Source organism: Clytia hemisphaerica, unplaced genomic scaffold (assembly GCF_902728285.1).
Source record: "Clytia hemisphaerica strain Z4C2 unplaced genomic scaffold, Clytia hemisphaerica genome assembly, whole genome shotgun sequence".
NCBI lineage: Eukaryota > Metazoa > Cnidaria > Hydrozoa > Leptothecata > Clytiidae > Clytia > Clytia hemisphaerica.
The window spans coordinates 238733-255946 of NW_027103674.1; the positions used below are offsets into that span (position 1 = coordinate 238733).

Sequence of the window (17214 nt, forward strand, 5' to 3'; positions counted from 1 at the left end):
CTACTTCAATAGTTACCTCAATTTCTTTTCGTCAAATCTTAATCAATAATAAATAAGAATGGAAAACCAAATACATAGAAGTGCAATGGCACATTAAAATTAGAAATAATATGAAATTTGACAGTCCAATTTGCAATTACCCCAATCAAAAATGGAAATAATGTACTTGAATCCAAATCTATTTGGCCTTGTTTGTACGTTTTTTTTGTTTACTAGAGATTTTTTGTTGAAAAGTGCTTGAAATAAAATTTGAAATTTACCATGATGAGTTGGTTAGATACATCGCAAATACCGAGTGGAATGAATATGTCAAACTTGATGGAAATATATGTAAGGTTCTATTGAACAATCCAAAAAAACTGAATCCCATGAGCATTTATGTAAGTTAATTTTGCTTTCAAAAACCTTTACCAATTCTTGAATTGTCAAGCTCCAAAATTTACTTTTAAGTTTTTTCTATTTAAGTCTAGCAAAAATAGGCTTTGCTGGCTTTGTGCGGATGGTAAGGGTCGCAAAAACAACATAAAGTCAAAATAATCTCTGTAAGATTCAGGATTTCCCCATTTGGATCTTTTTAAGGGAACGAAAATCATGAAAAGTAAAAAAATCTCTAAGACTAGAAAATTTTTTCTCTAAGGTTCACTTTCGTAAGTCTAGTCTCTCTAAGTGTCACTTTTGGAAGGTCCGGTCCAGAAATTCTTCAAAAATATCCGGGGTGTTGAGAAGTGCCTTTTTTGTTAGGTTTTGAGGAGTTGTCTGGAAAAGTTTTAAGATTGCTTGATTTGTATGAAATCTTAGTAATTTGGATCACACTAAAATAATTTGCTGAAAGCTTTGTGTGTGATAATTTTCCTCTCTTCTCAGATATATCAAGCACTTGGAGATGTGTTGAAAAATGCTGGCAAAGACAATTCCATAAAAGTGGTGTTATTGACAGGATCAGGGAAATATTTCACCAGTGGGAATGACCTATCAGCTGTGTTCCAAACTTTTAAAGAACACGGTTCCAAAGATCCTGCACAATTAAATTCGCCATTCAAGTAAGAAAGTCAACTGAGTTCAAAATTTCAAACGGTAGACAATTTTATAAACAAATGATCAAGAAAGCTTTCTTTCACTTATGATAATGATTTTTCCTTTTCTCATAGATTTTTCTTTTATCTGACAAAAATTTGAAAATATTTGTCATGTTCAAAATAACTTGTTGGCTGAGAACAGAACTAGGATCCTTGCTTTTCACCTTTGATGTCAATTTCTTTTCCTTAGAGACATGATTGATGCAATGATTGATTTTCCCAAGCTTTTTGTTGTTGGTATTAATGGACCAGCAGTCGGAATAGGAGTAACAATGCTACCTTTGGCAGACTTTGTCTATTGTAGTGACAATGCAACATTTTTGACACCATTCACGAAACTTGCTCTCATTCCCGAAGCTTGTTCTTCGTACACATTTGCTAAAATTATGGGATATACAAGGGTAAGCCTTTTAGATACATGGAGTTTAGCAGTTTAGTGTTGTTTTGATCCCTTCTTGACATTTTGTTTGGTCAATGTTTGGAAAAATCCAACGATCAATCCTTTTTCTCATGTACTCTTACTCTCGGGTATTTAATAGCCGTCCCCCCCCGCTAATTAATTTTTCGAAAATTTTCCACCCAGGACATTCTTATTCCAACCCCCCCACTCCCCGCTTATTAATTTTTGGGAAAATGTTTTTGAAAATTCTCTCTTTTGTCCTAATTCTGCTGTATTAGTCTCCTTTTCAAAAATTTTCCACCCAGGACATTTTTATTCCAACCCCCCCGCTTATTAAGTTCTGAGATTTTTTCCAACCCCCCCGCTTATTCCAACCCCCCCCGGCTATTAGGTACCCGAGAGTAGGTTCCAAATAAACAGGCCTTCTCTTTGACACCTGAAAATATTCTTAAAAATTGATAAACGGGGGGGGGTCCTAATAAGGTCCGGAGGCTCGAAAAATTAACAAGCGGGGGGGGGGGGCTTTACCCGGGGGGGGGGCAGTCAGATTTTGAACTGACGGTATGTGCGGGCTAAAAATTGGCGTTCAAAATCACACCCTTACAGTGCAGTTTGGTTTTTCCCGAAAAATACACCCTAACAGTGCATTTTTCGCCAAGTTGAATACCCTTACAGTGCAGTCTAGCTTTTTCCCCTGAAGTGATCGAAATGGGTCAAACAAAGATTTCGTTTGTGAATTTAGGTTTGAAAATAGTATTGTATTATATCAATTAATTAAATATAATATTGAAATTATAAAATTGATTGTTAGTGTATTACTATTTGATATTACTATTTGATATTACTATTAGAATTTAGAAATTCGTACCCTTACAGTGCAGGCGGCAAAAAACCCACCCTTACAGTGCATTTCGGATGCCTTGAAAAACACACCCTTAGTGCCCGCACATACCCGTCAGTCATTTTGCTTGTCTGCTCCCCCCTGGGGCGTTTATTTGGAACCTAAGAGTAGTAGTATTCATTATTTAATTTTTTTAACATTTAGGCGAAGGATCTTTTGATTGGTGGAAAGAAATTGAACTCAAATGAAGCTTTGCAATGTGGGTTGGTGACCGAGGTGATACCCAAAGCACAATTTGACGAAGTTCTTGAAAAGAAAGTGAGGTATCTTGCATCACTTCTCCCAGAGGTATGTCATTCTATGATCTAATTTAATTTCTAAGCATTGACCGTAATTAGTGGACAATAGACACTGGTGATGATAGATAATAGTATTTAATTATGGTCTTTGAAGTCTGCAAAAAGGAACCATACCCCATCCCATCGGGAAATGCAGTAGTTTTTTAGTAGATTCTTTAAAGTTGTAAAGTTAGTAATTTATCCTGATTCATTTGCAGCTTTTTTAATACTCCTAGGGTGATAATAAATTAATAAATTAAATTGAAACTTATAAAGTATTAGATTACAAGTTGATATATTTTCCCTTCAAGATAATATAATTTAGAGTTCAAATGATACAAGTGTTTGTTTTAATGGAGATATCACTCCTGAACGATTGGCGGGCATCCTGAATCACCTAGAATTGATAAATTGAAAGTTACATTGTAAAAAGGATGTTTGTGATTTTCATCAAGGTTGTCATTAAAAAATGTGATACTAAATTGATGAAAATTTTGGATGAATTTTCCCAATGACAGAATAATTACAGCAGTTGCAAGGGCATCTATTGTAAAAACATTGCTTTCAGGGTGCTTTATCAAGTGGGTCTTGTTGATATGGAGCTACCTGTGTGTCAGTTTGGCGTTCAGAGGTTTCACCCTTCCATTTTCCCATATCCATCTTGTAACCATGAGAGGAAGAAGGTGTGAAATAGCTCCTATAATTAAGACCACGGTCCAAAACCTTCGAGATAACTCCATTTTTTTATGTTTTAATAAAGTTCAAAACCTAACCATATACAACAGTTCAGTGAAAGCAAATAATTGAGGTGGTTGGAAATAGCAAGAATAAGGTTGAATTTATTTCATAATTCTCGGAAGAATAAAGACCCAAAAGAACTTGGAGGGTTTTAAAAAATATTTCATCAGCTGCTTTAATATCTTCATAATTTGCTTTGTCTTAATTTTACTTCCTTAAAGTTTTGATGCTTTCACAATGAAGGCTAATGTAAAAGAAACGGCACGTGATTGATCTTCTTAAAAAAATCTATAAACTGTATTTGAAAGCCACTTACCCTATTCTTTATCAAGGGGTGTTTTCCAACACCCAGGCACCTTTTTGCCAATAGCTCATTGAGAAAAACTGAAACTTTTTTATACTTACATTTTAGCATAATCTTATTAGCAACCTGAATATTATTTTACAATCGTCAGTCGCTAGATCAGGTTTTAAGACTTTGCGTGCAGGCGTGTCATAAAATCCAGCTAAAATCCCAGAACCTTAAAATAAGCTAGCATAACTTTTTATATAAAAAAGGGGGTAAGGGGTTAAGCCAAATTTTACGAAAATGAAGCTCGTTCGTTCGTTCGCACCAGCTTTTCTCGGGATTGGCTCATTAGGTTTTTCTGATTTTTTGCACAATCATGCAAAATGACCCGATTTCGAAAAATAATTGGACAACAAAATTTCTTCATTAGTTTTTTTTATACTATGGTTGCCATTTTCTATTTTCTTATTACCTTAACCTTCAGGTAAGTTTTATTCAGCATGTAGATTTCATTATTATCCAAGATTTTCACTAACTTTTGTGAAACAAATGGCTGGAACCTCACTTTCTTCACTTCCGTCAACCTAACTAAAATAAATGTGTGTCAAAATTATTTTTCTTGAGAAAAATTAACTTTTGCGAATTTGTCCGAAAATCGCGGAAAGTTTCTTTCCACGCAATTTTCTTCCCCTGAATTAGCAGTCCCTGCGTTATTTAGCTGTATTCCGCGTTTTTTAAAAATAACATTCAACATTTTTGAAGCCTTTGGATTGGATGTTCTTAATTTTTTGAATTTTAAGCCTAATATATGTTTCTTAAATTTAACCATTTTAACGTGTAACCGGCGGAAGAATATTGTTAGTCTATTTTATCCTCTGGAGATTATTATAACGGCATATTTTTCTAGTTTGTAAAAACATTCCTCAATGAAAAATGTTTCTCATCGATGCGAAATTTGTATAGCTTTATTGCTAACCCTGCTATTATCTCTCTTATTGACACTCTAATTATTCAAACTAATTATTGTCACTATAGCGCCATTTTTTGCTCCTAAAACCACGTGTTTTTTAGCTGCCAGTTGTTATCACCTTTACGTTTGTCCCCATGATTTTGTTTTTCAACAAAGTCTTCTTCTTCAAATACTATCATTGGTATTTTAACTGTTCATGATATCCTCGTCAATCTTTCATTTTTTTATTAAGATTTTCAATTCTCAGTTTTTAATAAAGTATAATAAAGATGGGTCATATTCTAGTTGCAATCGAAAGATATCCATTGTCATTGCCACTACTAGAGAAATCTCCAAAGTCTTTATTTGTTTCTTTGCTTTTTAGACCAACCCAAAGTACCGGGCTTCATTTATTGTACAGAAGTACAGTTAGCTCTCCCTAATTCGAACTCGAAACGGGGGTTCCCCCTTGATAGGAACTAAAGAGTTCAAATTATAGGAAGATTCGAATAATGAAAGCTCTCTCTAATTAACGAGAGTCCCCTGTACTTTGAAGCCTCCTGATTCCAGCTATAATAGTACTTGGATTTTCATTTTGCAATGCACTCGTGTACACACTTTTTTTATAAGAACATCCAAAATTTTTGAAGCCTTTCTATGCTCTTAACTTTTCGAGTTTTAAGCCTAAAAATGTTCTTAACATTTTTTTATTTTCACCATTTTGTGTTCATTTTTGGCCATTTTCCTAAGAATTAGGGTGTTTTTGAGTCCACAGAGCCTTAAAATGTTCTTAACTTGTTCTTAGTATTTTGGTCATCACAGGCTTGTCAATGCTCTCATTTTTTTGTGCCAGATTTTAAGCTTTCTTTCTCTATGTTCTTATAAATCTCGAATATATTTTTTCTTTTTTCGTCTTCAAAAAAGCCGACATTATGTTGTCATATTGTTATTCTAGCTGTCTTTAATGATCAAAAATTTGTTGACACAATCTTTTGTTCGAATCTTCAAAACCTGTTTTCCTAGCTGCCTAATTACGTGCAAACAATTAACTTTTGTGACTTTTTCATTCTTTTCTTTTACTTTCTGGTTTAATTGCGGCGCAATCGACTTAATTGGTGTGAAATTTCAGTTCTGAAAATCATTCAAATTTCTTGTCTCAAATAGGAATACACGTTTTTTTTTTCATAAGAACATTAAAAAATTTCGAAGCCTTCGGATGTTCTTAGTTTTTTGGATTTGAAGCCTAAAAATGTTCTTAAAATGTTCTTATTTTCAGCATTTTTTGAGCATTTTGATGTAATTTCTTAAGAAATTGCATGTTTTTAAGTCTCCAAAGCCTTAGTATGTTCTTAGAATGTTCTTAAAATTTTTGGGCTCGAAGCCTTATGTTCTTATATAGTTTGTTCTTATAAAAAAAAAAAACGTGTATGGTATTTTGGGGTAAAGTGTTTATAGTATAAGGAGGCTATTGGTAATGCATTATGGTTGTTAAGATGGTTTTTACTGTATCCTCTGTCAGGAACGCCAGACAGTAAAAAGAAAGAGTCTAGTCGTAGTCGTAATTAGTTTTTATTATGATGAAGGTGTATCGATTTGCTCAAGACTCTGGTCTATAGTACTGTATGTCTGTCTTTAACACGCTGAATTTGAGACTGTTTTCAAGTATTCTCGTTTTTTCTTCAAGCAAAGACCTTCACTAAAAGCCGAGGTAAACTATTCCAACATTCCATCCAACGTTTTCTCTGTTGGGTGGAATGTTGGAATCGTTTACTCGAATGCAAAAATCGGAAACGAAGAAAAAAGTTTGTGCGATAGATTCTACCCCCATGGGGCTAATATAATAGGGTTAAAATCTTTTTAATTTGCTCTTTGGGTTCTTGATGTTTTGGCTACCCAAGCCTTATGTTCTTATATAGTCTGTTCTGTAATTTGCCATTCAAGTTAGTTAGATTGTGTTAGTCCGTTATGATGTCAAAGAAATTGATTGGTGATGAAGAACGTGATCTTTTACACCGAGTCAATGAACGGGAAAATGAAAAACTTGCTGGTCGCTGGTTGTCAAAAGAAGGCCAAGCTGTTGCCAAACAATTCCTTAGTAGGAAATCGAAACTCTAAATTTTGACAGATATTTTTTTATATCCTTCCTACGAAGGCTATTATGTATTGCCCATCTACAATATATTGGCAATTTTGGGTATTTTAACGTTTTTCAGAATTTAAAGGTCGGGCGAGAATTGCAGTGTACTTCCACTTTGCTTTATTGGGTTTTCGATTTGGGAGGGGTTAAGTGGCTTCCAGGCTATATTTTCAGCCTTATTGGAACATTTTTGAGCTTTTAGATACTGAGATCCTAAGGTCCTTAAGTCTTAAGTCTAATCTTAAAACTCAAAGTTAAAACACTTCCGAACTGTACTTCAAAGCGCTTAAAAATCACTTGCGGTTTTAAAGTTTTGAGGGAATTCCCCTTTTGTGCCAAATATTTCGGGTTGTAGCTCATTTGATAACGCATAAAAATGTTTGAAAATCAGGATGCCGTTTACTGTTTAGGTTTAGCAAATCTTATGAATTCTCGACCCTGCAAATCATCATCAAGTTCATACTTTGTCCTTTATTCTGATAAATACGTTTGTATGGTCGTGCCAGCTTAAAAAGCACTCTTTGTGGGAAAAAATATGATCCGGCTGAAATTTTGCACAGACCTTCCTTATAGTATCCTTAAACCACAGAAAAAATTCCCCTAAATTCCCATTGGTGGAACACCCTTTTTTAGGCCATTTTAGTAATGACGTCATAACAGGAAATTCAAAATATCGTCATTTTCAGACTTTTAGCAATATCTTTGCTGAAGATGGTTCAAATATGATCAAATTTGGCCAAACGTTGTGTTTTATGATGGTAATTAAGATGAAAATGTAAAAAATGACAAAATTTTATTTTTCAGGGGGTTTGGTTGGGTCAAAATAGCTCAAATTAGCAATTTTTGCCTAATTTTGACGATTTTTTGCACTTTATCATCGCTTGACTTTAAAAAAGTCATCAAAACTCTTAATAAACATGATGAAATATTTAGCATACCAATAAAGATGTTTGAACGCCATTGAATTTAAGATGGCCTAATTGCTGTGAAATGTAAGATATTAGGGGCATGTACTAAAAGACGGATCGACGGATCGACGGATCGTCGTATTTCGGATTACTAAAAGACGGATCGTCGTATTTCGGATTACTAAAAGACGGATCGTCGTATTTCGGATTACTAAAAGACGGATCGTCGTATTTCGGATTACTAAAAGACGGATCGTCGTATTTCGGATTACTAAAAGACGGATCGCCGTATTTTAAATTACTAAAACACGGATCGTCGTATTTTTAAAATAGAAAGCTATAGTCTGTTCTTTGGTCTGAAATAGTGTGAAATATCATTTGAATTAATCAGCAGGACCCACCATAGTTGGGTCCGACTAGGAAAATTTTAGAAAATATAACTTCTTAGACTAGCTAAAATCCTTCTAAATTGAGTCAAAATGACTCTCTTGATTGGCATATTAACAGAAAAATAAGCTTTTGAACTTTCCGAAAAGAAAGATTTGCGCCGCAGGCAAAAAAAATCAAAAATTGAAATTACTTTGACGATTTTGAAGTAGAAACAGTAGAATTCGATCTGAACGACCATTAGAACTTGAAATTTGTACCTTTATACAGTGCATTGAGAAAAAAACACACCCTTACAGTGCATTTTGGTTATTTCGATAAAACACACCCTTAGGGTCCGCACATACCCGTCGGTCGTTTCGTCCTTTATTAGATAACATTCAAAGGAATCAAGTAACAACAAAGTCAAGCAAGAAATTTTATACTCTTTTTACCTTTGAGAATATCAAATTTGTGCATTATGGATATAATTCAACTCCCAAATTATCGAATGTAATTAAAGCTGTAATTACCATATGATTAAAAAAAGTCTTCTTTTTTTATTGGACTTTATTGCATTATGTCAAAGAATAAAAAGATAACAAGAAAAGAGATGTGTTCACACGAGGGCGATCCGTCTTTTAGTAATCCGAAATACGACGATCCGTGTTTTAGTAATTTAAAATACGGCGATCCGTCTTTTAGTAATCCGAAATACGGCGATCCGTGTTTTAGTAATCCGTCGATCCGTTGATCCGTCGATCCGTCGATCCGTCTTTTAGTATATGCCGATATTAGGGAGCCAAAAACATTGAGATTTGGATTCTTGAATTTAAAATTAATCTGAGAGTTTTTTGAAAAGGAAAAAAATATATTTAACAATCATTGAGTTTTTCAAAAATATTTTCAGTGTCTTGTCCATTCGAGTTGTTCACTAATCGCTTCGTCTAACTCTTCTTCTTCGAAAACGTTTTCCTCGTCCTAGAGAAATAAGCAATGAGGGGAAGTCGTCAGACAGCTTGGTGAGTGGATTTCTAGTAAGGGGAGCTACAGTAGTTGCCATATTAAACACTTCGTCTTTATAAAATCTTGCTCCTTAGTTACAAAACAGGCGAACGTTTTCCTCAAAACTCAAGTGGTCAGAAGTTATGACCTAATTTAAGGAAAATGAGTTTCTCAGTATTTGTGTACACGTCACTCGGGTCAAATTGATGCATTAAAATTTGGCATAGTTAATGATAGTTTAAAGCCAATTTACATTTGTGTTGTTACAATCAACTCCATGGCAATCGCCACACGATGAAACACAAGGTAGGTCATACTTCTTACACGTGCAAATCTTCGTTCCAAATGGGTTTTTGGTAGTTGTTTTGCACTTGTATCTGATTACCTTCAGGAGAAAATCCGGAGCAAAAGGTTGATCGGTCTTAACTGGAATAAGTACACCCGCCTTGTGTGTTTTCCATCCCCATTTACATACGTCGAAGACAAAGAAATCCTTTTCATCATCTTTAATGAGAGACCAGCACATTATTTGATAGTGTGCCCGCAATCCATGAAAGTAAGCGGCTCGTTCTGTTGGAGGCATGTTCGCCGGCTCAATCACTCTCTTGCACGCCATATCCACATATCTGTCATGTCTAAAAAGGACAGTAAGGATTTATTGAGGACGAGTCGTAAATTATAAGAAATGGAATAGAATGACTCATTTCAAAACAAACCTTATTTGAGATAATGTCGAATTCAGTTTGCCACCATATAGGATTTTGAAAGCTTTGCCGACTTCCTCTTGCGTGCTCCAAATATTACTCATTGTTCGCGATATCTCTCTTAGACGAGCCATTTTTCTCAACTTCGAAACCAACGATGATTTGCCTTTATTGAATATATTTGATGTTGTATCACATCCTGTCCACACATAGAGGAACAGAAGGTGTTCTTTGATGTCAGCGATTACTGAAAATAAGAGTAGATTTTAAATTCTAGGTTTTCCTGGAGTCGATTTTTAATTGGTTTGATATATGTAAATTTGATATTACTTACATGGATTTGCTTGTTTAATGCTCCACGCTCTATTGTCTCGCTCTTGCACGAAGAATATGTCACCATGTTGTTCTGGTTTCCAATGGTGAAGAAGCATGATAATGATGTCAGTATCGTCTGCAATCACGTTTACGTTACCAGATTGCTTTGAAGCATGTTCCAAAGCTTTAGCAACGATAGAGCTATCAGCATCTCCGGTACAGTTGTGAACTTCTATGTTTGATTCCTTTAGAAGGCTAGTTACATATCTTATGAATTCAGCTTTGTTTTCGATGCAACTAAAGTAGCGTTCTTGTGTGTATGGTACAGGGTTTTCAGGAACGATTTGAACAAGTTTGCTTTGGGGTACAGCATTCCGCCGCAAATGCTCATGGCTTTTGGTGCTTTCGTTTTCGCAACCATCAAATACGACAATGGGATGTTTGTAATGATTTTTTACAAAGTTTACATACGATCTTCCAACATCTGAAAATTTGATTCCCTTTTTCCAACTCACGCGATGAAGAAGGGCACCACCATCGATAATTGAAGTTGCTTTCTTTTCGATCTTGTCCAATGATACTGAAGTACTGTCCGGTATAAGGGCTCTCCTGAGGGAAGGTTTATCTGGCTTTCTCATCATCCCTTCTTTGAATAACGACATAGGCTCGGTGGTTAGCTCATATTCAAAAAATGGCGCAATACTGTCTTCTCTCTCAGCTACAACAATCATTCTGGTGAACATCACAGTGGGGTCAATACCAGTAGTCTCATCTTTTGATTTGCTATCTTCTTCTATCAGTGATTGTAATGGCTTGATCATGCCCTTACGTTTGATAGAAGCTGTTGATATATTTGAGCCATCCAAGCCCTTCTGAATTTTGATACCGATTTCTTCAGCAATCTCGCAATTGACGCTATCTTTCTCAGCGATGGATACAAGCCCTGTTGAAAGTGACACCGGATTAGAACCTGGTACCATGAATGGATTTTTCGAGGAAAGCCAAGATACCAACTTCTCAATATCTGTGTGATCTCGATTCCTTCTTGTGACACCTAAAACATAGATGAAAACTATCAAATTAATTTTTCAATTTAGAAATTCAATTAAAAAGCACTTCCTCCACGAATTAAACCATTATATATTCTTCTTCTTTCTGTTCCATTTTCTCGTTATTGTTACTGTTACCGTTTTTTCACCCCCTTCCCCAAAGTTCTTGTTATTATTACCTGATTCAATATGTTGAGCACTTGATGTAGTTTGCGCTTTGCTAAGCTGCATCATAGCATCATGAATTGTTGCCATTTGATTAAGAGTCAGCACCCATTGATGTCGCACACTTTCTGTCATCCCCCTCCCTCGTGTCAATCCACCACGTGATTTGATTGTGCGATTGTGCGCATTAGAGTTTGCTCGATGGTGAGGTCTGTCCACAAGCCGGTGAAGTTTTTGTCAGTCTGGCGGTTCTTTGATGGATGAACTGTTTTTTGATGAAAAGTTAAGTGCGTTTTCTGCCCAAAACATTTAGCACATTCTTGACATTCAAATGCCTTAATACCTTGATGGACAGTTCTTTGATGGGAAGTTAAGTTCGTTTTCAGTCCAAAAGATTTACCACATTCCTGACATTTAAAGGCCGTTATACCTTGATGGACAGTTCTTTGATGGGAAGTTAAGTTCGTTTTCTGTCCAAAAGTTTTACCACATTCTTGACATTCAAATGCCTTTATACCTTGATGGACTGTTCTTTGGTGTGTCACCAAACAAATCTTTGTAGCAAAAGATTTACCACATTCTCGACATTTAAAAAGCTTTATACCTTGATAAACAGTTCTTTGGTGAGAAGTTAATTTCTTTTTATCTGCGAAACATGCTGGTTTAACCAAGGATGTGTCTCTGGAAGTTTTCTCATCTCCTGAACGTAAAGTCTGGCGCTTTTTGCATAATGGATGTGTCCAGTCGCACCAAACAGATTCAGTATATTGGTGACGGCCAAAAGATGTAGTTGCCAATCAGAGGTTCGTTCGGCGAATATGAACATTTTGATAACATCCACATAATCCATGAAAGCGATCCAAAGCTTTGCTGTCCTTGATTCCTCTGTAAGCTTCGATTTTTCTTTTCTTATCATTCAGTGAATTTGCGGTACTCTTCAGTGGACGTCAAACTTTCAAATTTGTCTTGAGAGTGTGTGCCATCCATAATGGTGTCGTGAAATTCTTGTAACGATTTCAGCTCAGGTAGCTCGGGATTTCTGTCGGAGACGTTTTCAATGATGAGTGTCATCAAGGCTGATTGGGTGGACATAAAAGCTCTCAAAGCCCTTGCGATTTCTTTTCCAGATATGAGTTGGGATACACTATTTTCGGCATACATCTCTTCCAATAGCAGTTCTAGACCTGAGCCTTTCATCATGGTCCCGATACTTCCCACGAAACTCATTAAAGTGTGGAAACCTCCAAGCCGACATACAATATCCAGTGATTCTTCCTTTATTATCCCCATGGCCTTTAACCAAAGCGGTTGATCGAAGGTAACACTTGGTGTTGTGATTCCAGCTTTGTTAGCTTCGTTGATGATAAACTGTAGCGTTGAGTAGATACATGTCGGACTTGATGGTGTCAGATCGATAATAGGTAGAAATGTAACGGTAGACTTGGATTTGGGATCGGGTGTAGTGCCAGTTGCTAATTGCATATAGCCGTTCCAATTAGGTCTTGTTTTTGAATGACTGAACCAACCACAATGCCATATGATGTCGTAATTGATTGAAGATGGAGTTGTAGATACAGATTGAAGTTCATTGTAAGGCTTCAATAATAGCTGATTCAGTCCGGTTTTCGGGTTATTGAAGTAATGAACAATTTCGACTCCTCTTTTCTCGGTTAACCTTTCGACTTTGAGGTGTTTTGTCAATCGTGGAACACGTCCGAAATATCCTTGAGGTGGTTTGTCACTGGTACAAATAATGCCCATACCGTGAAATGTACCTTTTCCTGATAGGGTGACAGTGTTATGGTCAGCATTATCTGCAATCCACTGAGCGAACAGTTGAGTCAGCGTTTCTGAGTTGATTAGAGACAACTGATCGGCATCTAGATTTGCGATGACTGATTGTTTGAATCTTGTAACTTCATCGGGTGTTATTGCTAATCCAAGTTTTGACAAATGATTAACAAGCCATTTCGAGCCAAATGTTTTGTCTAACTGAACACCAAGACCGAACAAGATAGGCGTAATGATAGTTCTTGGACGAGCTGCTTGGATGATGCACTGTGATAAACATTGCTGCTTAACTTTGGATCCGACAAGTTGGCCAATGAGTATTGAAAGCGACTCTGGAACCCACTTTCCACCTTTGATCTCGTCGATGATGTCCTCTGCATTAGGATAGTGCTCCTTGGAGACATCTAGATCTCGAATATCAGCTTTTATGATTTGCGCAGCTGCTCTTAACCTTTCCAGCGCGCAACTTTTTAAATTTTCACTTTGTCAGCGCGCAACATTTTTTCAGAAAATAGACATGTTCAGTTATTTTATCATAACTCAAGAACTAGGAATCTTTAGAAAAAAAGTAAGGTATCCCTGAAAAGCTAATTAAATTCTACAACTTTTAGACCAGGTACCAATCCAAATAGAATATTCCAACAATAATGGTAGCATCACGTAAACCACAGTTTTTCTTCACGTTTTGCGGTAATGTCACTTTTTCTGCATTTTTCACTTCTAGAGCAAAAAAAAGTGGGGGGAAGTTAATTAAAAAATCTGTCTTTGGCTATTTATCAATCTATACATCATTTTGAAGTAATATACCAAAAATTAGCATCCAGAAAAATCTGTATGTGTCACACCAGCCGCCCAAATATCGGTCACTTTTGCCAAAAATCACGATTTTCGGCTAAAAAAATCCAATACATACAATTTTGAAGTATTTTGATGATAATCTGTTTCTAGAAGCAGCTACAACATCAAAAATGGTGTAAAAGTATTTCCCAACTATCTAAGCAACACTTTCAGTCAGTATTCTTAGCTCCTGAAGCTTTTGAAGGGTATCGGCTACCGTGAAACTAGATGGCATAGTCGGCGACAGTTGCAAAGTTTCCAAAAACCGTAAGCCTTTTGAGGCAAACTCATTGCTATCAAATCTGGTCTCTTTTGACCATAAGGGATGCTAAATGTCATCATAATAATTCCATGTGGCTGTTATGTGGTTCCTGCTATCATTTTGATCCATATAAGCTGTAATCAGGACATCGTTATGAGCCAAGAATTTCGGGGATCGATCGACCGTCGCTGGTGCTTGGAGAGGAGTGAAAGAAGTAGTGCAATTCAACATAAATCCAGGCTTTTCAAATTCTTTGGTGCTCCTTTGAAATATATGAGGTGCAGAAAACACTTTTGCATTGGATTTGTCAACATTCCATGCTCCAACCTGAAGAAAAAGTAAAAAGTACTGTAAGTTTGGGTCGACCTACCCGCCTATGGTTTGTCGAGAAAAGTGGTCAAAATGACAAATAAATGGAATTTTTATGCTAAAAACAAAACAAAAAATATAGGATATACTTACTGGATGTTTTGCCATTATAAAAACAATGTTTCCATGAAGAAAAGTGGCCTAAACCAGTCAAAAAATCCAAGAGCTTTAGCAGTAAGTTTGAAAAACCCATTTCTTGGTCGCCATCTTGATTCAGTGTTTTTCTCTACTTTTTCTATGAAATCTGCTGCCTCACCACGTGATCAAAACATTACATCACCATATATTAAAAGAAAGCTTAGAACCTCTACTTTCCGTTTTTCTTTACTTCTACGGCTAGCAAAGAAGCCAATGGGAGAAATATAGCTTAGAAGATCACTATGTCAAAAAGACGTGTATACACGTCTGCCGGAACGTATGCTCGACGTGTATACACGTCTGCCGGGTAGACTGGCACGCCAGTCGGGCTGGAACGGTATCACGCGGGAAAAGTGAGCGTAGGAGTTAGGTAAGCGTAGGAAGAAATTTTGTCGGCGGCGAGGGCTGAAAGCCCGACTGGAGCGAAACCCCAGGAAGGAAAAAACGGCTAAGCTGAAGCCCCAATCTTACAACGCCAGATTTCGGCGTTGTAGAAATGAATGAACTTTGAGAAATTCGTGAAATGAGAAATGAAAACTTCCGTCAAAGTCGCAGATCGTGTTGTTTTGATTTTTGAGGAGGGAGTGATTGGAAAAAATAATGGCTGACTTCTGCTAGTGGAAATTTTTATTTGAAAAGATTTTGTTTTGTTTCTTGTTTCTTATTGATGAGTCTCTTCTTTGTGTATATGTGGCTTTTCTTCATGGTTCTCTGCATGCAAAATTCTTTGGCTCATTTTTGATTGTTTTTTGTTTTGATTTGAGAGGCAAGAGAAGATGGAAAATCTTGTAACATCAGTTATCAGAACTTGTTGACTTGTTAATCTTTTCCTATTCATAACTCATTCAATTTTAGGAATGGAGTATTCAGATTGCAAACACTATGAACTGTGAGTTTTTTTTTCATTTCAGCTTTCTTTTTCCTAGGTTTGCAGGTGGTAATCAAAGGGATAACCCAGGTACAGTAGCTAACAATTATTTACTGACATTCAAACATAAGACTTTTTAATTTTCCAGGACTCACAAGTCAAAGGTTCTTTATCAAAAATATATGGTTGTTGGACTACCAGAGACTACTACACGACACTGACACAATGTCGTGTGTATTGGAAGTGCTACAAACTTTTGTGAATATCTACCTGGTTATCCCTTTGTTTTGAGTTTAATACGTACTGTATCTATCCCTATGATAAAATTACACAGTTTTGAGTAGAAATAAAGTTATGGTAAAGCGGCACTGACAAATTTCTCCAAAAAATATTTTCTTTCAAATTATGAAATATTAAAAGTCTTCTTACATCTAAAAATGATTAAATTTTTTCGCCATGCTTATGTTTTACTCAATTCTAGTATTTTTTCCAAAACTTATATATACTTACGTAGAGGGAAATTTAGCGGAATTTATGGAGAAAATTAAGAATTCTCAGTTTGGCAACAAAAATTTCTCATACGTACTGTACACATAGTACCTACTATAACTTTAAACATTTACATATTTTTAAATTGCCAGATTAGTGTGGCAAGAAAACTCATTTTTTTCATTCAGCCATAAATCTTCAAGTGTGAAGTTAATTTTATAGTACACATACTTACAATTTACAGAAAAATGGGTGATAAGTATATGTCACATGTTCAACAACCCATTTTTTCCACAGCTTACTTGTTCAACAAATTCTTGTCAAATTGAATGTCGAACAAGTGGGTTGTGGAACAAATGGGTGCCATAATGATAGACAACCCAGTTGATTGACAATCCACTTGTTCGAACAATCTATATAGTTGTTCAACAGACCAGTTGTTTGAGAGAAGAGTGTCGAACAAGTGGTCGTCGAACAACCATGCAGTCGAGCAAATGGGTGTCGAACTAATAACTGTCAAACAACCGGTCTAACAAATGTACCGTCGAACAAGTATACTGTCGAACAAGTGGAATTTCCCCAAAATTATAGTTGTACGTAGATGAAAATTTGTCAGAATTTATATTACGGTGAAAATTCAGAATTCTCAGTTTGACAACAAAAATTTCTCAAATAGGTAACTTTAATTTAAATAATTATAAATTGTAAAATTAGTGTGGCAAGAAAACTCCCAAAAAAATTTAGCCATAAATCTTAAAGTGTAAGGTTAATTTTTCAGCATTTTTGGTGTGACAAGAAAATTCTTCAGCACATATAGCCACAGTCTATAGAAAAAGGTCAGAATTTACAATAATTCTCTTCTCATGACAAAAATACTGCATTTTTCTAAAATCATGAATACGTGTACCCAAAAACTTTTCTGTCACCATATAAACTCTGGATTTTCTATCGGAGCTATCTTATCACAGCACTAAATTCTGCAAATTTCAATTTTTCACAAATTAAATTTGTACATGACAGATGTTACATTTTTCATTCGACAGACTGAAATACTTAATTATAATAATACACTTATAATAATAATTATGCACCAATGTGTCATTGTTTTGAGGTTGGAGTTTTAGTTATTCAACATTTATGACATCTTAACTATTAAAAGTGAGTACTTTTCTGTAAGTTT

At 35.7% G+C, this 17214-nt stretch overlaps 1 protein-coding gene and 1 long non-coding RNA gene across 2 annotated transcripts in view; one reads left to right on the forward strand and one right to left on the reverse strand.

Annotated features, from left to right (window-relative positions):
* The first annotated feature begins 179 nt into the window (after window positions 1-179).
* The window catches only part of LOC136803408 (cartilage oligomeric matrix protein-like), a 60794-nt gene continuing 43759 nt past the window's right edge, over window positions 180-17214 (forward strand). The window contains exons 1-4 of the mRNA XM_067060129.1: window positions 180-380; window positions 865-1040; window positions 1267-1477; window positions 2522-2665. Coding sequence (XP_066916230.1) covers window positions 369-380; window positions 865-1040; window positions 1267-1477; window positions 2522-2665 — 543 coding nt within the window. The 5' untranslated portion in view covers window positions 180-368. The remainder of the gene's footprint in view (window positions 381-864; window positions 1041-1266; window positions 1478-2521; window positions 2666-17214) is intronic.
* Window positions 2934-3382, reverse strand: LOC136803411 (uncharacterized). The gene is made up of 2 exons (XR_010846145.1): window positions 3183-3382; window positions 2934-3052 (listed from the first exon to the last, which is right to left on the reverse strand). It is a non-coding gene; the product is annotated as an uncharacterized lncRNA (long non-coding RNA).